The 21548-nt window shown below is 42.0% G+C and overlaps 1 protein-coding gene across 1 annotated transcript in view; it reads left to right on the plus strand.

The window, feature by feature from the left end:
• Positions 1–4671: 4671 nt before the first annotated feature.
• fstl5 (follistatin-like 5) overlaps positions 4672–21548 on the plus strand; it is a 251394-nt gene continuing 234517 nt past the window's right edge. The window contains exon 1 of the mRNA XM_061724796.1: positions 4672–5094. Coding sequence (XP_061580780.1) covers positions 5072–5094 — 23 coding nt within the window. The 5' untranslated portion in view covers positions 4672–5071. The remainder of the gene's footprint in view (positions 5095–21548) is intronic.

Consider the following 21548-nt stretch of genomic DNA (forward strand, 5'->3'; position numbering starts at 1 on the left):
ATCACTCCGTGGACAGACGATAAAACAACGTTTGTTTCGACTTGCTCTTCGTCAATCTTTGGGAAATACGGAACATGCCCCCTACAGTTCAACACAAGGAAATGTAATTCATTACAGATGCGTTTCCTCACTACTAACGTTAACAGTGCCAGCATGTTGTTGCCATGACAGAAAATATTTTCAAAACATACAAAAAAATCAGAGGGAGAAGTTTCAACACTATGTCGGAGACTACGGAGGCCCCCATGGGAATGGACGGACTTCTGGATTATTCTGGCATTACAAGCAGCATGCCATGATAAGGGCAGCACCTACCATGGCTGCAGCCACAGGGACCTGTCCACCCATGTCCTATGTTGTCGTTTGATTTTGTTTTTTTCTGTTCAATTAGATGGGCTGTACTATAATCATATATCGTTGTGTCGGGACATTGGCTCAATGACAAATAAAGAATCTTATCTTGTCTTACGCAGTAAGCCGCTCCAGCCCTCGCAGTTTCTTGTATCTTGTAGAAAAACTCACAGTGTCTCCCCAAAACCAGTTGACGTTAAATTGTTGTGGTGTATGGCGGTGATCTTCAACCCGGGTCTTCAAGATCTACCGTCCTGCATGTTTTAGATGTTTCCCTGCATCAACACAGCTTAATGATCATTATCAGCGTACCATTAAAGTCCGCACTAATGTGTTAATGACACAATAATTTGTGTCATGGTGTGCTGAAGCAAGGAAACATCTAAAACGTGCAAGACAGTAGATCTTGAAGACCAGGGTTGAAGACCACTGGTGTGGGGTTTTGGTGGTTGGGTTTTGAGTGTGTTATCTTTGTCCTCTGGTGCTTTGTTCTCTAGCACTAGCATGGCAACTGTGTGTGTCCAACTGGACTGATCTCAGTCTGACCCATACTTATCTATGCTGTACCCTACTATTTGATTTATTTCTTGTATTGTTCTCTCAGATGTAAGTTGCTTTGGGAAAAAGCATCTGCTAAATTGTACTAGTTAGGGCCCGAGCACTTACAGTGCGCAGTGCAAAGGCCCTATTGTATCTGTAGGAATTTATTTTTTTCTAGTTTTTTTTTTCTAGTTATTTTAATTTTTCAGACGAAATGGGGGCCTTTTTGCCCCCCTAAATGTGCCCCAAAAGTCACCAAATTTTGCACACAAGCCAGAGCTGGTGAGAAATTTGATATTTCATGGTTTTCATTAATGGGCGTGGCCTAATGGCTCAACAGCGCCCCCTAGAAAACTTTGTGCCTCAAGCCCCACAATACGGTTTGACGTACATGCACGAACATCGGTACACACCTGTATCATGTCGCAACTTAAAGAAAAGTCTCTTGGCGCCATGGCCGAAACCAAACAGGAAGTTGGCTATTTTGAATTAATCGTGTAATTTTGGCGCAATTTATGCTATTTCTTCGGCCGTTACTTCGCCCGAACCGTAACGTGCACCCAGGTGTGTTATACATCAAAATGTGCGTCTCCATCCTGCAACGATGCGCATTTCTTTTCTCAGTCAAAAGCGTTACCGTGGCGACGATAGACTCCAAAAAGCGCGCCCTCCCCTTCATCTGATTGGTCCATATTTGATAGTTCCTACTTTCTGCCATAACTTTTGAATGGTTTGACATAAAGAGTCGTGGGTGGTGTCATCGGACTCGGTTTTGAGTCCTTGAACATGATTGGTGCAAATTAGCCCCACCCTTTCTTCTGATTGGTCGATATCTGATAGTTCCTACTTTCTGCCATAACTTTTGAATTGTTTGACATAGAGAGTCGTGGGTGGTGTCATCCACTAAATGTCCAGGCCTGAAGAATCTACATGCAAGTCATACAAGTGCTTCCACTGCAGCACGCCTGAACGTGCACAAGGGTGCAAGGGCCTGTTCATCACTGCTTGCAGATGTAATTGTTATTGTAGTAGAAGTAGTAGTAGTAGTAGTAGTAGTAGTAGTAGTAGTTATACCTTTGTCATACATGGTTCTTTAGTTTTGGCCGTGGTGGTAAGGATCAAGATCCAGTTCAATGTTGGTGCTCTTGGGTCTTGTCTTGTTTTCTCTCCTTTGATATTGTCTGTTTCTGTTAACTTAATTTCCTGTTTTATTTTGAAGGTTCCTCTCTGTCCTGCTTTCTGTTTCACTGGCCTCATCTCCCTAATTGTTTGCACCTAAATTCTCATCAGCCCTCTGACTGTATTTTGACTTGTCCTTCCGTTCCTCCCTGCTGGTCCGTCTGTTTTGCTACCTGTCTGTTTTGGCATGCTGTCTGTTTTTCTACCTGTCTGTTTGGCCATGCCGTCTGTTTTTCAATCCATCTGTCTGCCTTTCTACCCGGTTGGTTTCTGAGTTTTCTTTATTCTCTTAGTGTACCTCTTTTTGCATTCTCTTTGTACTCCTGCAACTGCAGCGCTTTTTTGTTTAATAAGGGACTTTTTGTTTGGAAACTCCTGCCGCTTCATCTTCGGCATTTAGGTCCTCTCCCCTCAACACATCACATAAATCCATTGCAACAATAACAAAACCAGTTTTCCATCCTACATTTTGGCTTCTATACCTCATTCCCATGCATGCAGACTACCACTGTAACCATCCAGATAAAAGAGCATCAGCAAAGACACACAGATCAGATGTGATCACCTGAAAATATACAATGTAAATTGTAAATGAGGAGAATCTAATTCTGAAATGATATGCCTAAAATCGTATGTAGGGCTTGGATTTAGACTAAATTTGAATGTAGCAGTCAGAACAATGCAGCTTTAAGTGGCACTTATAGTGGTGAAATGTAATGAATTGGCCAATATAGTGACACATAATGGATATAATCAAAGTACAATATTCTTAGACTCAAGTACATTTAAACTCTCTTGTGAATATCTTATTTTTTTTGACTGGTGCTATAATGTATGGAGACCTGGTCATCATGTCTCCAAACAGTGCTGGGCTACAGCAACTGCTTAAAGTGTGCTCTAGCTATGGAGTCCAGTATGACATTGTGTTTAACCCTAAGAAGAGTGTTATTCTGATTGTTAAAGCTAAGGAGGATCAGAAACAAAAGTTTCCCCCATTCTTACTGTCTGACCGCCCCTTAGAGAGTACGGTATTTGGGTCACATCATAAATGAGGATCTATGTGATGATGATGACATCCAGCGTCAGTGCTGTAAGCTCTATGCTCAGGCCAATATGCTGCCCGTAGATTCCATATGTGCACAGCTGATGTTAAAGTAAATCTATTCAGAGCTGTATTCTTTACACAGCTCATCTTTGGTGTAATTACACCACCAAAGCCAAGCTAAAGAAGTTGCAGGTAGCATGTAATGATGCATTCAGGATCCTCCTTAAGCTTCCAAGATGGACAAGTGCAAGCACTTTATTTGTTAATTGTTATGTCCCCACCTTCCATGCTCTGCTGAGGAATTTTATGTTTAAATTTATGTGTCGGCTCCATGAGTCAGAAAATTGTCTAATAACTGCACTCACTAACATCAAACGGAGTGATACAAGGTGTCAGGGTTTGACATTCCCCCCAGCCTTTCAGTTTCTGTTTTGTCCCGCCTGTGTCCCATCTGCCCTGATTGTCTGCACCTGTGTCTCGTCGTGTCTCGTTATCCCCTGTGTATATCTGGTCTTGTCATTCCCTTGTTCCCTGTCGGTCCGTACTGTTTTGTCCTCCATGTTTCCTGCCACGGTTTTCCTCAAGTTTTTTGATCCCTGTTTAGTTTCTTTTGATCCTGCCAAGCAGCGCTTTGTTTTTACTTTTTCTGGAATAAATCCTGGTTTTTGCAACTCCTGCCTCCTGCTCTCCTGCGTTTGGGTCCACACCATACACCAGTCGTGACACAAGGTACACATCTGGACTATGGAAACATTGGAACAGATGTTTGCATGTATTTTAACTCTTATTAATTCGTATTAACTCGTATTTTAACTTTTAATGATTATGCTGCTATATGTGTAGAGGGAAGTGCAATAATGTTGCTGTAGCAAGGTATTTTTTGTGTAGAGGTGTTTTTCAGGACATTGCGAGGGGGCATGCAAAGAGCGGGGGGATATGACGATGTGTTTTTGTTTATTGTGATTTTATATGTTTTGTTATATATGTGGTGCCTGGAGTCTCTAGTTTTGTCCAAGACACATTTCTCTCAAGGGAGACAATAAAGATTATCCTCCTTTAATGTGTGACCTGTAATGGGTATGTATTTTAATGTATTTTATATGGAACCTTTTGAATCTGTAATAAAGTATTCATTCAATGTGCTTTAAACGACTAAAGGAATATAAATATATTCTAAAATTGTCAGCGCACCTGCTCATCTCCCCGCATCTCTGAGGTCACAGTCTTGAAGTGGATATGATTATGAATAAGTGAAGGATACAACATCACTTTATTCACCCTTCTATACAGTAAGTGGACTATACAGACCAATGTGTGTGCTTGCAGGAGCGAGCGAGCAGCTATAAAGACACCACACAGCTTCCCTTTACCACCTGTCTTTAGTCAAGGACAGTTTCTTTCTAGAGGCTCTGGATTGTTTCACATTCCGTCTGTGGGTCCGTCCTCTCTCTGTTGCCTACACTTCCTTCCTACTACGGGCTATTTGTGATTGGCCCGCGCGGCGCGGCGCTCCCTCCCTCCCTGCCCGTGTGATTGTATGTAAATGCTGCCGGGACCGAGGCGGAGGCTGAGCTCGGAGCTGAGGTTGGAGCTGGAGGTTGGAGCTTGAGGTTGGAGCTGCTTGTTGGAGCTGCTTGTTGGAGCTGTTGCGGCTCCTGCGTCGCTGAACCCGGAGCTGTCCACTCCGCCGCGGTGCTGAACTCTCCTCCCGGCCAACCGGCTCCTCAGCACGTCCACGTTATTTTTGGAAAGGATTAACAACATCCCTCCGGCTTGCGTGTGTGAAGGCGCAAACTTCTCTCGTCCACGTCGGGGAATTTACGGCGCACTGTCAAGCCGCGGATGAGCCACGGAGCTGGACGGACCTAGAGAATTTTTTGCCTTTCATTCTACTTTGTTGAGAAGTAATTGCTTCACATCTCACTTCTACAACTCGTGTCTGGATTATTCTCCTGGATGTTTTCCGTGTGGATACACAGGTAAGAAAGGAGATATTGTTTCATTGTTTTTTGCTTGCTGTTGTAGACTAAAGCCTACAGTAAATTATGGTCCGCGTTAAATCGACGCAGAGCCTACGCCGTAGGGTTACGGCGTAGGCTCTGCGTCGGTGTAACGCGGGACCATAAATCAGCCTTAATAGTAAGAGCCCCATCCGAGCAGGGCGCCCATCCACGAGAAGTCCGATCCTCATTATCGGTGAGATTCTCTCTCTCACAATGATCCAGCAGGTCACCCTCCTCGACTCTTTCTCCCTATCTGCAGCTTCGAGCTTTTACTGTTTCAATTTACCCGTACACACTGTTTAGCGTCCAGTTTTGTGTTAATGATTCATGTTTAAATGCGCTCATGGATTCCACAATAGTCATACTTTCCCACAATCACAGTCACAGATAACAAAAATCGGGTAAATGGTTATTGATGTCATTAATTAATAGCCTGCTTACTGTGTTGTCTTCCATAATATTTGTAAATATATATAATATAAACTCCTAAGGGTGCTGAATCCGGCACAACACCGGCCGCGGGTCTCCAATCAGCTGCCATCAGTCTGTGAAGTTGACGTCGGAGTTGCGGTTGTCCTGTCAGGCCGTCGCGATTAAGCTCTATGTTGTTGAAATCAACAGCTTTAATTCATCCTCGTGGTGGTTTACTTCCTTCCCCCTCTTCCTCCTCCCTCGGCTCGATAATCCTTGAGTGACACCGTTAGCAAACGGGGGGATTATACTTTTGTTTTTTATCCTCAGATTTGCGTCTGACTCATTTGTATAGGGAGCTATAATACTGGCTTGTGCGCCCGGGTGGCCACTAATTGTGTTGTCTGGGGGGTTTTGAAGAAGAAGAAATTTGGGGTCATAAACACATACGCAGGGCGATATATATTTATCCCCACGGTGGTGCAGCAGATGGAGTTAAAGCCACCATAAAAACAGATTAAGTTGTGTTATCGATACGACTTGGATTTACAGTTTGGACATCCTACAAGATGTTTCTTTTGTGGTCTCTTGAAAGATCCATACAGTAGCCTATCTTAAATACAGCTGGAGAGCAAGTTCAAACAATTCTGTAAAAAAAAAACAGCAGCAACAAATAGATACATGTTTGTCATAAATACTGGTTACATTTACTGTATTTATTCCTTGACTAACACCATTTACTTTTATAATGTATTTAAGGAATATATGTTGTTGGAACAGTTTCGGTTTTATATTTTTCTTGGCAGATTTTGTCTTTTTTACTCAAATTTATACAATATGATTTCTAAACTCACCAGATCATTATTCTTCAATGACTCCTCTTTCTTTTTTTCTTTCTTAAACATTTAGTCTATAATGCTTTAGATTTTCAAAGCTGTCTCAGTCTTAGTGGGTTTCCTTTCTCGCACCTATGATCTGATTATCCCATCCATCAAGGACTGCAGAAATGCTATGTTCATTTTTTAACATCCAATGAAAGTCATTATCATTCTGTTGGGTTATATTTTTCAGCAAGACTGAATATTGTTTTGCATAGTGACATTTTTATCTCTTACAATATGAGGAACTGAGGTAGAAAAAGCACAAGAGACAGAATGTTTGCCATAAGAAATCATCAAACTCCTCGTACATCATGTTTGATGCACAGTTTAGATGTCATCTTTAGTTGAATTTGGGACCCAGAATCCGACAACATTTCTTTACTAAATGCATCAGTAATTAGATTTCATGCGGAGAATATGTGAAAGCGACAAAAACTGTGCATTTTGAACGTTCAGTCATCTGTAGCCCTCTGCAATCCAGCTCCGATCCCTTTATTCCAGCAATGCATTCACTTTATCTGTCAAAGCTCTTTGAAACCACTAGATGGAATCTATTTTCACTGGTGCATTAAAGGGATATGTGGATCTAGTTTTCAAGGCTGGGCACACTAATTGATTCTCAACTTGAAGGGAGGAAGTAATGTATAATTTAAGTAGGTTATATATTATACATATATTGGACAATTTTTATTGAGAATGCTTTCTTAATGTGCTTAGCTCAAGTGTTTGTAAAGGGATATAGGAAGTTAGATGAGACAATGCTTATTATCATACTGCATTTGTGGCTGAAATGATACTCAGAGCAATATTCAAACCCATAAGGGTAACAACAAAGGCAAACAGCAGTGTTCCCAATATCCCCACTGGGAAAACACTGCTCACAAATACACTAAGAGCAGAAAAAAAATCTCCACTCTGGCTTTTTTTACCCAATAAAGCCATCTAATAACAGGTGGGGGATAGGTGCTGCCAACCGAGCTGGTATAGAGTTAATGGAGTTGCTCCGCTTTTCATTACAATGACTTCCATTTGAGCACTGTGGGAAGCAAAGACTTTTGAGTCAATAATGCTTTTCACCAAGAAGAAAGAAAGAAAAGCTGGGAAACTGATCAAAGCATTGTAAAGATGTGAGTGCAAAAGCACTTTCTGTGTAGGTGTGAACACACCCTAATGACCGCTGGTAATGAGTGGAGGGGGACACATTTGGATGGTATGACAATAAAAGTATATGTTGGGGTGCTAAATGGCACTACAAGTGAAATGGCCTCATTTTAGAGTCTTTACAACAATCCCAAGTATCCTGGTGTCACATTAGGTTCAGAAATCTTTGGCAATTACCCTCTGAGGTGTCTCTAAGCAGCCTAATCAAAATGCACAGTACATGCACAGGGTTTGTTCATATGTCCAAAATGAGGCATTCTCACAATTTAGTGCAAAACATTTTGAGATTACAACCAATTTTTACACTGGTTTTGATAAAGTAGTGTTCACATCATATCAAAAGAATATGAATATTTGAACAGATAGCAGATATAGGTGGGACATATAGGCTGGTGGTCCCATCACCTGTTATGGCCCTTTTCCACTAGTACCTACTCAGCGCGCTTCTACTGGCCACGCCCTCGTCTTGCGCTTTTCCACTACGGCCCGAGGCAGGTGGAGGCATGCCCAGCAGATACTTTTTCTGTACCGAGGCTGCCGAGGTTCTAAGCGGCTGAGTCGGCCCTGGATCTGACGTCATCACTCTACAGGCCACTGATTGGTCGGAGGGCGGGGCCATTAGACGTTTGAATCAGGAAGCGGGAGTTAGCGCGAGAACGACTGGCGGCTCGCAGCGATTTTATTATACAGCGCAAACGTCTGTTTGGTGATCCAACTCTGAGGTGCAGATGTTCATAAACCTGGTGGCTGAGGAGAGAATTAAAAAAGGGATGTAGACGGGCGATAAGGAACAACCAGATCCACCAGGAGCTCTGTTTTACTCTCGGCCGCTCGCGGCTCCAGCTGATTTTCTGATCAGCGCCGACACAAACAAAGGGGTTGCACAATCGAGTATGTCACACCAGCTTCACCCCAACCCGCCCACTTCTCACCTGTGTGTGGAAAAACAAACAAGGACAAAGCGGGTGGAGCCGGGACGATGCGTGACGAGCCGTACCGAGGCGAGTCGGGCTGAGTAGGTACTAGTGGAAAAGCGCCATTAGTGTCCGTGGACAAGCACTGAATGGTGCAGTGACTAAACAAATATGTACCCCTCTTAAATCTAATTATGTACATTATTTGTAACTTTTGGTCACTAACCTCAGACCATTCAGAGAGCAAAATAGAGGATTAAGAAATAGGAAGTGAATGTGGAGCAGAAAAGTGATCAGCCTGAGGAAGAAGTTGTGTTGGTTCTGCATTTCATGGTATCTTACATAGCAGTCAGCAGACTAGTGCCATCGTCCTACTTATGAGCATCAGAATCATGAGTTTAAAATGTGTCTTGGTGTAATTTAAAGCAATCCAAAGTAGGGTTTCTAATTTCCTGGGGCCCCCTATAGGTGTGAAGGTTAAGTCACTGGTACAACCCTGTCCAAACTTTGCATTTGATCTGACACAGTTTCTCTCTTGTTTTCTCTTCCATCTTTACTTTCTTGAGTCAGTTTTTGTCTCTGCCATGATATCAAGTGTAGTCCTGTGAGCTAGATTTATGTTACAGCTGCTGTGTCGGTGCTGGTGAGGACAAGCAGCGTGGGGGGCCAGTGTTACTGTTGGTGTTTTCTGCTGACATTAGGGACGGGGCACTGTGAGCGCTCAACACTGAACGACATAATAATGCAGCAGCAGGAAGTAAGTCAGGGGTCCTTTTCAGAAAAGGGAAACTTAGGTAATATACAATTCCAAGGCTTTTATGTGAAGCTTCAACACGTCCAGCAATGTTATCGTATATTCTTCATGGGGTTGTGTTTCTTTATGGTCTGTTTTAGAGTCTTTCTTTCTCAAAGTGTTACTCCTGTAAAAAGGTCAAATGCAACTGCAGCTCACTTTTTGGTGCCAAGTTGGACCCAAAAGGGATTTTCTGTACCCCCTTTAAGTTGCTCCATGTCATCTAAAAACGGCTGGACTCTATAGCCAAGAAGTTGTCAGTGGATCTCTCTTCTCCTCATGAGCTGTTTCTGTAGTTACATTTGCACAGCAGATAGGAATGTTCAAGTTATGTAACAACCATAACAGTGGGGTTTAGACAAGTGAGAGTCACTTAATTGTGTCTCTGTTGCTTATAAGTTACCCTTGACTTCACATTCGTACAATTCCTTTGTGTTTTAGGTAAGAGTTTAGTGGGTATAAGGTACTGGAGTTTTACTCAGTTTATCACCAGTCATTGCACAGATATTTTCACCATATAGCCAAACATCTTCATCATAGCTGATTCTCCCACATGGTGGGAAAAGCTTTTACTTTGAAGTAGGAGCTTTTAATGTAAAAGCACTTCTATGGACAACAATTGACCCCGGAAGTGAGGATTCAAAAATTAGCTGAACAAACCCATGATAGTCCCTACAGTCCAAAGTATTTTTATAGGACGTATAGGCTCTGAAAAAATGATGGGATGGAAATGGTTACCGAAGCCAATATCTGTAACACCCACAGTGAACTAAATATGAATATAAAGCCATCCCGTGGTGGTAAAGCTGTTTAAAAAGTTTAATTTATTCAGTGGAAATCATACGTATGGAGATCAATACTGCACTTGAATATCCTCTGAATGTATTATCATACACTTTTTCAAAGCCACTTTTGTTATTGAAAGGGACCATTGACTGAAATCGTGTTAAGCAAATGTTTACTTTTTTTCCTTTTGCACAGGTTGTGATACATGTCCCTTGAAGCTTGGCTGCTATCCCAGCCTGTTAAGCAAAAAGTAGATTAAATTGTTCTGCAGGAAGTAGTTAAAGTAAAAAACTGGAAGTGTCCGCTGATCTGAGGTAAGGGGACTGTTCCTCCAAGGCCAAAGTCAATTTCTATTGTATAGAAATTGACAAAATCAGCTTAAATCACTTTTGTATTGTATTGGGACATGGAATAAATTTTAGAGATGGTATCACCTTACTGTCAAAATCAAAATAAATCACTGGAACCAAATATCCCCTTCCGTCATTTCTATGAAATAGTTCTGTGTTTTATGGCGTGTTTTTTTTCTCTTTTCCCTTGTGCAATGTGTTGGTTAATGGGATTTAGAAGAGTTATCAGATGTTTTGTTGAACTTTGAAAAGAGCTGGCTGCTTCCTCTGGCATTCCCAGCTCAATATTTGTCATACAAATATAACAGCGTTATCAATCTTAGGATTTCACTGTGGGAAAGAAAATAAGCAGTCCCCCAAATACCACATTTCTCTTTTAGCTGTAGTGACTGAATTTATTCAGAGAAAACTTTCACTGTGTTTTTCCTCCAATGCTGCTTCATTTTACAGTGACGGCCACAATATTAAAACCAATGACGGGTGATTTGAGTGACATTGATCGATTCCTCACAACACAATATTCTACTGGGAATCCTTGCATTCAAACATTAATGTTGATATTAATTTCACACATGGCAGTAAGCACATATTAATGGCATTATCAGACTGGGGGTATCAGAGGTGGAGTATGTAGAACGAAGTGGAGCAACATAATGTTAAACACAGTTTATGGTGGCTGTTTGTGAGCTTCAGAACAATGGAACATGCAAAAGTAAACAACACCATACCTGGTGCATCTTGCACTTTTGTGTTGTTTCAGCTGATATTGCACCAGTTGACATCAGTTTTTGTAACATCTTGAAAGCGGTGCCAGTGGTGTACGAGAAAATCTGTCTCTTCAGACATCTGTACAACACATTTATGTTACAGTTATTGCAAATGCAACAAAAAAGGCAAATAATGCTAAAAGATAAAATAGATCAATTGAAACTGACCATAGACTGTAAAAACAATGGACGAAGCATTGTGTCATGTGAACCATTGGTTTCTGAAGAGCAGTTTAATGAGCGGTGCCATGTTGCCAGGGACGTCAATGGGAGAACGCCCACCTCATGTCAATCAAAATTAACTGTGAGTTGCCAGCTCTCTCCCGTGAGTTGTCATGGATGTGATATTAAACAATTGAGGCCAAGAATGGTTTCTGAACAAAGTTGTAAGGTTGGGCATATTAACATGGAAGTCAATAAAGATTGACTCGCTTTTGGAGCCAGCCTCCAGCGGCCAGTCGAGGAACTGCAACAAATCTTGGTTCCGCATTGAGCATCAACTTGGAAGTTAGATGGTCGGTGCTTGGCTATGACTGTGAATTAACAGTGCATTTCCTCTACAACTTATTGTAGTTGTTTCCAGGGTTGTAATTCAGTCATTTTCTCAGTAGAGACTAGGGATGGGAATCGAGAACCCCTTCTTGTTGAGAACCGATTCCCAGTGATTCAATTCCTTGGAATCGTTTGCCTTTTTCGCAAAGATTCCCTTATCGATTCCAGTGGGCGCGAATTACGTCACCGAGCACGTTGCGCAACGTGCGCATTCGCGCCCAGCAGGGACAAAGCGGCATAAACGCTCGAATGTTTGGTTACATTTTACCAAAAAGGATGAGGTCTTAAGACCTCACTTATATTTTTTTGTTCAAAGATACAAAACAAAGTTGATACTAAAATTGTTTGTTCTCCTTTTTTCCAAATGAGAATCGATAAGAGAATCGATAAAGAATTGAATCGTTAAGCAGAATCGAAAATGGAATCGGAATCGGAAAAATCTTATCAATTCCCATCCCTAGTAGAGACACTCTAAGAGAAAACTGCAGCAAATCACTCCCCAAGATTCTGTATTATCGGTTGCTCTCATCCTAAAGAGTATAATGAAAGCAACACATCAGGTACTTTGTCGTTGTTCAGCACCCTTTCCCTTTCCGGATAAAAGCATCCCGTACAACCTTTTGAGTCATTAGCTAGTTTAAAGCTGCTAAGTAAGACCACAGGTGTCGTATCCAACAGCAGACAAAAATGAGATAATGGCCGGGTTTCCCAGATCCAACCTCTCTTAAGGATTTAAGAGAGGTTCAAAGAAGGTTTGAACTAAGAGAGAACCCTAAGATATGGGTGTTTCCCAGATGACTTCTTAACACCGTCCTTTAGTTTCGCTCTTTCAGACGCTCTTTGGAGCAGCTGTACGGTTCTGAAACCAAATGAATCGATGCCAGGCAAATCGATCACCGATCACTATCAGCGCATTTTCACACGCAGCACTGCTGCCTAACGCACTAATTCACTGCTGCCTGTGCGTTATAATAAAAAATTAAGATGATAAATATAATTCAATGACCCTTTTTCATCCAAACGGTGCGTTACTCCGTTATTTCTGGCTACAGTGAGGCTTTTTTTCCCCACACACGGAGACCGGGAGTAAACGGGGTGGGCGTGTGTGTGCATTCAAAAACATGAGCCAAGAGAAGGCGAGTTTCGCAAATCGCAACGTGGAATTACAGCAAACCCTGGTTTTTCGCAGGGGTTATGTTCCAAAAAGAACCCGTGATAAGTGAAATTCTTTTTACAATTATAGAGGGCTTCAGATTGCAGAGATCATCCCCGCCTCGCACGTATTCCTCCTCTTCTGAATGCATCCCGACTCGCGCTGTATACAGCGCGAGTCGGCAGGTGGGTTTTTTCAAGAGAAGAAAATAGTTATGGGTCGTTGTCTTCGCTCTTTTCTCTTCTGGGCAAAAAGATTCTTTAATATAAACCGACACCATTGATTATATTTGAGACTGTAATGAACGATTCATCAAAGGATCCCGTTCTTTCAGCTGCTGCTTCCCTGTCATCACATAGGTGCGCTCGGGCTCGGGCTCGGGCACGGCAGGAGGATCGGTGTCACGGCTGCCTGACAGCCCGGTCCGACACACGTCCAGGGGATTGAAGTGCTGACGCACGAATGCGTTCATAAAAACAGTTCTGCTTCGCGCACGGCGACGCGGTTGATTTGCAGCGAGAACATGCTGTATAGCAGCCAAATTATCAAATAAATGATATTCATGATGATCGTTTTATTTGTGCGTAAAGCATAAGCAAATATATACAGGAACACACTTGTTATTCCTTATTTTTCTTTTTTTTCCCCCTTTGCTGTCACCAATAAATGCTAAACAATATAAATCTAAAGTATAAAATAGATAAAAAATTTGTGCGGGGTGCATTGTTTTAATATCTCATTGCTTGGTGTGATATTGATTTGCCTGACGCGGCTGGATCTGTGAGTCTTTGTTCACTAAGATGGTTGTAAAGACTGGGTCAGCAGCATCTTTCATTTCCTTCTTAATGAAAGAGATACTTAAGCTAAGAGCGACTCTGGGAAACGCGATTTTCTTTCACAGGCTCCTTAAGAAGGTTTGAAAGAAGTCTTTCGCTCTTAAGAACTACTTAACTGATCTGGGAAACCCGGCCAATGTTGCTAATGCAGCAAAACATAGCATAGTGGCAGTGTCACTGCCTTTGGTATGGGAGACGTGGGATTGTTTTAGGCTTACAGTCATATACCTCAGCTACCTGTACATGACTGGGGGACATAATAGAAACCATGCTGGCTGGAACAGGAACCCAGATTAACAGGTCTGCATCAATTGTTGTGGGACCAGGGCACACTGATGGGAAATGTGCTACTGGAACGACACATACTGTATGTGGACAAGACAAGAGAGTAATACAGGACCTTGGGAATTCTGCTATGTAAGCAACACTAATCACGGAGGATGTGGGACCTTTGGCACCTTGAAACCCAACATCTAAGCAAACCAAGAAACGCCTGGTGGCTCAGTGATCAAACATCTGGAAGAGGAACTTAACATTGCATCTAGAGATTGATGAGGTACTGTACAATAACAACGCTACGGGGGAGCGAGGAGACAAGGTCAGGGGGGATATTTCATCATCCCACACCCTCAGAGTTTAGGTACCAAGCCTCATTTACATACCCAGACCATCTGAAAACAAGGGCAGATGACCTGAGTAGGCAGATCCTGACAATAAAAAGAATATTTTTCCATTTCCCTCTACAAGGGGACCAGCAAGGTAACTGCAGTGTCGTGATGACCAATGACTCGGGCATAACTGTTTTTAGGAAGGTGAAGTTAATGTTGTGGCTGATCAGTGAATATTCAGCCCTTACATTTGCTGAAAGATGACATAGCAGTCAACATACCCCATTTATCAAGACTAGAATACAGGACTGTCTCAGAAAATTAGAATATTGAGATAAAGTCCTTTATTTTCTGTAATGCAAAAATGTCATATATTCTGGATTCATTACAAATCGACTGAAATATTGCAAGCCTTTTATTATTTTAATATTGCTGATCATGGCTTACAGCTTAAGAAAACTCAAATATCCTATCTAAAAAAATTTGAATATTCTGGGAATCTTAATCTTAATCTGTAAACCATAATCAGCAATATTAAAATAATAAAAAGCTTGCAATATTTCAGTTGATTTGTAATGAATCCAGAATGTATGACATTTTTGTTTTTTTAATTGCATTACAGAAAATAAAGAACTTTATCACAATATTCTAATTTTTTGAGACAGTCCTGTATGTCATCTGTGTATTAAAAGAACAAATTAGGAGGCTGAAATAGTTAATATAGTCAAATATTACACTTAAGATCTGAATTCCAAATATTTTGAGTACCTATTTTGATATGCCATTTGTTTGGCTTTTGTTTTATAAGTTAATGCTCCAACCCACCTCAGCCATGACACTTGTAACATTGATGTTCTCTTTTTTACATATCCTTTGCTCCTACTCTTAGCACAGCTCTAACTGCTGTGCTCCCAACACGTCTCTTTGTCTGTTTTCTGTTGTTCGCTTCAATGAAAAAAATACCTTTTGCACATTCGACCCACACACTTTGAGGTGTGTTATTCCACTGCCATGTTTAGCAGACACTGGCATTCTTTTCTCCTGGCATTCAACAATTTGTTTGATGATGTGAATAACATTTTTCCCCCCCTTTGTTGTGCACGTAGCATTTTTCTTTAATAGAACTTCACTATTGCCTGAAAACAAGCAAACAGACACAGAACACCTCTTTTCATCACTTTTTTTCCGAAGCGATGCGCTATAATGTGGGAGAAAAAAAGTCTACCCTTTGTGCAGTCAAAACCAAAATTGTAACATTTCCACATTATCATGTTTCTTTTTCTTTCTTCCAAGGATCAATAAGAAAGGTTTTGTCTCTTGACTTTTCAAACAGCTCTGCAATTCTGAAGCATGACCTCCTCCACTATATGTCACGACTGAAGTCCAAGTGGATTTTAAAATTGTTATTTTTTATAACTCATTTCATGCAGTACTGCAGAACAATACTGTGGTGGCTACTGTTAAACCTGAGCAAAGGTGAAATATTGAGGCGACTCTCTGGCAGATGGCTAGACTGTAATGGGGGGGGGCACAAACCTCAAGGGTGAGGGCCAACAGGCTGTAGGTCCCTGTTCTAATCCTGTTGAACACACCAATGGTGTGCTCTTTTCACGCATTGTAAAATACATTATGTTAGAGCTCATAGACTTTCGAAAGGGCAGACTGTCAATGTAGAAAAGAGGGACATGCAGGATGCTTCAATAACCAAGACATCATTTGTAAACAGGCCTCTGCTTTGAAATGACCCGCATGCGCGGTGAGATGAAGAGATATCAGACGCAATACGTCAGGTATATGGATGTAAGCAAAGATGCAGCTGCAGTTACTGTGTATGATTTATTTTTGGAGGTTTTTTTGCAGTAGAAGTGAACAAATTCATAAACTAATCATAATGAAAAGAAATCTGATCTGTTTCTTTAACATTGGCCACGTGTGGAGGGATGGCTACAATATCTGCACAGAGACGTGTTTGGATGAGGGGTCGGAGCCAGGAGTGGTGGACCATGACATGATCGGGCTCAGTGAAGGAGATTTAATCAAAAAACTAAATCCTGCCAGCGCAGAATTACATCACAGTGACGTCAAAGACGGACGAGATGCAACCTGATAGTTCAGACTTAAGTCGCATTGAAAAACATCGGATGTGACATTTGAGCTGTGGGGATGGATGGATGGATGGATGGATGGATGGATGGATGGATGGATGGATGGATGGATGGATGGATGGATGGATGGATGGATGGATGGATGGATGTTCTATACCTGATGGCCAAAAGAAAATCAGATATGGGGAACAAAATCAGATTTGGGTTGCTTTTGCCTGCAGTGTGAACGTAACCATAGTAATTTAAAATGCCTTCAAATGCAAATGCAAGCACCTAACTACTTCTGGGTTAAACCCATGCTATGTAGCAATACCACGTCTGACCACATTTCAGATGGATATTACAAAAACTTTCATGTGTTAGCCCCTGACATAAGACAACAAAATTGACTCCTAGTAGGATAATGTGTTGTACCTTACCACTAATTATCCCAGTATTGTCATCACAGCAGATCTGTATGCCCCCATGTGGTCAGAAGTGGTATTGTTACATACCGTGGGTTTAAAGGGGACCTATTATGGCATCTAATACCAATTTTAAACAGGCCTTGAATGTCTTAAAAACAAGCTTTTGATTGTTTTTGCTAAATAAATTAGAAATGCAGCATCTAAACCATGTCTTTATCTTCCCATTCTCTAATTTCATTCTCTATGCAGGATTCTGAGTGGGCGGGGCTATGATAATGATGCACTGTGCTGATTGGCTGCCTGAATGACGCGATACACCGCTACGAAAAAATGGTGGAAGCTCCGGCCGGCGGAGTTAGTTGTTGTTCCGGCCAGAGTTAGTTGTGGGTATGTAAATCGCGCCCGTCGTTACGTAACGACGGCCGCAGAATCTGAACGGCTCGTAGATCCACATAACACTGGACGGCTCATCCGGGCGGCTGTACAGACACTGCAGAATTTGGTTGCTTTCCTCCTTCTCTGAGTTGGCAGGCTGAGGGGAGACCACTTTATATATGTTAAAGCAAGAAAAAACGTGTTTTTCATAATAGGTCCCCTTTAAGTTATAGTGGGAGGAAGAATTCATCCATCCATCCATTTTCTCTACCCGTTTTTATCCTTTGCAGGGTCACGGGGGTCTGCTTGAGCCAATCCCAGCTCATTACAGGCGAGAGGCAGGGGCTACACCCTGAACAGCGCCACATGGACAAACAACCTGCACGCCTGCACTCACCACCATAGAAATGTTGTGTTAAATGTATAAGTCCTCAGTCCAGTTACTAACATAAAGCTAGATATAATACCCTCATAAAAAAATCTATAAATATAAATTTATATGGTACTGTCTCTGACACAGACACGCACACACATGTGCGCACGCACACACACAAAAAACAACATTAACCGTTAAAACACTCTTCTCCTGCTGCACCGCAACAAGCTGTTGCTCGGACAGTAGGATAGACACAAGCTCCCTTTCTCACTCTTTGTCGTGCGCTGCACACTGAACAACACACTCTCAATACCCCCGAACAGCCCACTCAGCACCAGTTGAAGTTTCCCCTGAGTGTAATGAAATCCCAATGATTGTGTTATTTCTCCCACTGAGCATCTGCAGCATCCTGTTCTCAGCCGCAGGTCTGCTCCGGGATGACCTCAGGTTATACTAAATTATATAATATTAATTATCATTTTCTCTGTCAGGTGAAGGCTGTTTTAATAAATATATAAATCAACAATCAATTAAATAAATCAGACACAAATTGCACCTTCCACCTGCTTGTCTGCGCTGCTTGAACTCATCTGAGCGTATGAAACGCAGGGCGGCAGGTGTCAGGGTGGTCTGGTCATGCGTTGCATTTTAATGGCGGCGCAGGTCGCAGTACATCTTTCAACTGCTGCTGTGGCCAAGTGCAACGCCATTGTTCTGGGCGCAGTGCAGTCGATCTCACCAGCCTGATTATGTAATGATTGTTAACAATGTGGGAGCCGTGTGTCTCGGCCAGGCTTCGTTCTGGAGAGCTTTGCAGCGGCAGCCTGAACTTCCTGGCATTTGAAAATGGTCAATAAACTAAATGCTATAAAAGACAAGTCAAGGTCTTTCCCCGCCTCTGTCTTGCAGAAAGACTCTTGCAATCATAAATGATTGCAAAGTGGACAATATAATGTCTGAGTCCTTGTCTGGTCTTTCTTTGTCACACAGAACCTACAGGTTCACAGCATAAAGTGCACAGAAATGGTGGCATTTTTGGCGACGCTCTGTGTTGCTCTCCGTTGTTCATAAATTACATTTTTGAATGAATTTGAACGCTATGGTTGGAGTTGATAGTGCGCCACAGTGGGCTCCTTTTTAATTTTCAGATGCTGTGCCAAACTAGTCCGACATCCTGACCATGACAAAAGATATTTTAGAATTGCTTCATTTTCTCAGTGGTTGCTTTTTCAGAGCTGTGATGAATAATGCACACTCACGCCGATGATGAAGTTCAGATTTTCATGCAGCACAAAGCAGCTGCCTGGGACCAGTCACATGCAAGCGTGCTATCTGGCATTCTTAGAGGGTAGAAGGGGTTGATCAAAGATGTACAATATACTCAGAAAACAGACAAACAAAATAACTTTCATGAACTCAAGCAGAATTCTGGAAGAGACTTTCTACCTGCAAGTTAAAGTGCATGTTTTTAGGGAGGAAGTAGGGTGTTGGAAAACCAAACGCAGATCCCTGTGACCCTAAACAGGAATAAGTGGATGAGTAGATGATGTTTATTCCCGAAACAGTTGAACTATCACAGCATTTTTACAATCAGGATGCGTTGCAGTAAAGTGCTGCATGACGTCGTCCTGCTTTCAGATAAAAAACGTGGCCAGTTGTTCTGATTTCCTGGATGTTTAAACTTTTGGTTGTGCACATAAAAAGTTTTATGTGCAAATAAAAACGAAAAGTTTGACATTTGGGGAAGGAGCTTTATTTACTTTCAGCTATAAGTTGTGAAGATCAGTGCCACTGTCATGTCTGTGTGCTATATGAGCATCTAAAAATTCAACTTGCCTCTGGCAGAGCCAGCAGTAATGTCTTATTTTGCTTGAAAAAAGACAAAAAAATCCTCAAATCGTTCATATCCAGTGGTTTTCTGCAGGTTTTTAGTGACAGGCAAATTGGTGAATTTATTTTCTCTCTGTCTGTTTTTGTTTAGACAGAAAAGTGGTGCATCGTTTTTTGCTGCTTGTACAGTAATGTCTGGGCGCCCGCAGGATGCCTGAGTCAGGCTTGGTGATTACTGAGAGCACACATCCATTACGGCACCTACAGTTCTGCTGAGAACAAAGGCGGCTGCTAAGTTACAAAAACATCAGAGGCTCATTACGGCTCCATTGATTGACCAGATGCACTCTGGGTTACCTTCATGACTTCCCTTACAGTATGTTTTCGGTGCTCGCCGTTTCCAAATGCATTAATCTCAGTTTACATTCCTGCACTCCGACAGAAGACCTATCGAACGCAATGTTCAAATATGGATACATTTTTATTTTACTTTATTTATTCTTTTTTTTTTATTTGTATCTTTTAAAATCACATACAGTAACTGTCTTGTGTTTTGAATCCTGATGAGGCACAAATTCCACATTTCATGTCAGAAGCCTGTCTGCTTGGATTTCGATGGCCTGTCAGGATTTGTAGCAGATTAAGTTTTGAAAGTGAAGTAGCTTTCAGGCTCTGCAGTCGCTATAAGCGCAGAGAAATCGTCCTCCTTTCCCATGCCTGCTGGCTCACAAACGGTATCCCCACTACCACTAAATATTCCAAATATGCAAAATAAAATCTGTTTGTGTGACCCTAATTATTGCAGGCTGAATAGATCAAAAGTTAATCAGACGTTTGGATGTGAAAATGGATGATTGGCAGATACACAGGCATGAATATAGAGGAGGGACAGCACGATGTAGTTATTATGTAATCACACAAACACACAGGCACACACACACACACACACACACACACACACACACACACACACACATTCCACAACAATCCCAGTCCCTGCAAGGATTTGTGACGTGCCTCATTCAGCTGTAAAGTGTAACTGTTTGTGCTCGGAGGATTTAGTGGGGAGGCACAATATGTCAGCACAAGTTCAAAGCTCCGTGCTATCGCTTTTTATGTGTTTGGATTATATCTGAATGAAATAGATAACAGCCCTATAAAATGGATGGGGGATAATGAATTATGTCATCACAACAACAAATTTACACAAGGGCCTATCTCCCTCTTTATCTGTCAACTGGTGGGATGCACTGCTGCGATCCACTTGGCATTTGGAGCCGCCGTCCCGTCTAATGACTTGGAGATATCCAAGACTAGCTATCCTCCAGGGTTCAAGGAGGGTTGTAGACGGCAAGTCGCTGCTTTGATGCTTCTTTGAACTTAGTATGTCAGTGAACTCAGAGGCTTGTGCGTTGAGGCACAGAGAGGTAATTGGTAGATTTAGAGTGATGACACACTTTTTTTTGGTGAGGCAGTTAGATATAATTAAACCTGAATTAATTTCTCTTTGGTCACTCGAGGTTATTGTAACTAACAGCCACAGACGTATCTGGATGCATATTAGTTTTAATAAAGATTCTATTAATGGGGCCTGTGGCAAAGCCTTAAAGCTACAGTTCACCAAATGGTCAGCAGAGGGCATCTCCTGTGACTCATATTGAAGTATATGTGAAAATCAATCTTTGAATAAACATTAGCTTCGTCTAAAGCTTGAGATATGGTTCTGCGTCAAAACGACGCCGTGCCTACGGCGTGTGGTAAGAAAATTGTAACTACGCGTCGAGGCGACGCAGACCACACGCAGACGAGAGGGCTGTGATTGGTTCGCTTGGTAGCAACGCATTTCCGGTTTCCGGTTTGAAGCAGTCGTGAACTTTCAGCGCGCTTTTCTTCGTGTATGTGTGATTTTTTTTGTTTTGGTTTTTGGCACAATAGTTGTCCTTATCTCTTTGATTCACTGTGACCGGAAAAAGTCGGATAAACCATTCAGGAAAAGATTGCGAATTAGTGGTCGCGGGGGGTACTGCACCGCGGCGAAATAGAGTGACGGAGAAGTCCGAAGGGTTCACGACGGCGTCACGGGGACGGCGTGTGCCCTGCGTTGGTGTGACGCAGAACCATAATT

Source organism: Cololabis saira, chromosome 7, assembly GCF_033807715.1.
Source record: "Cololabis saira isolate AMF1-May2022 chromosome 7, fColSai1.1, whole genome shotgun sequence".
NCBI classification, from domain to species: domain Eukaryota; kingdom Metazoa; phylum Chordata; class Actinopteri; order Beloniformes; family Belonidae; genus Cololabis; species Cololabis saira.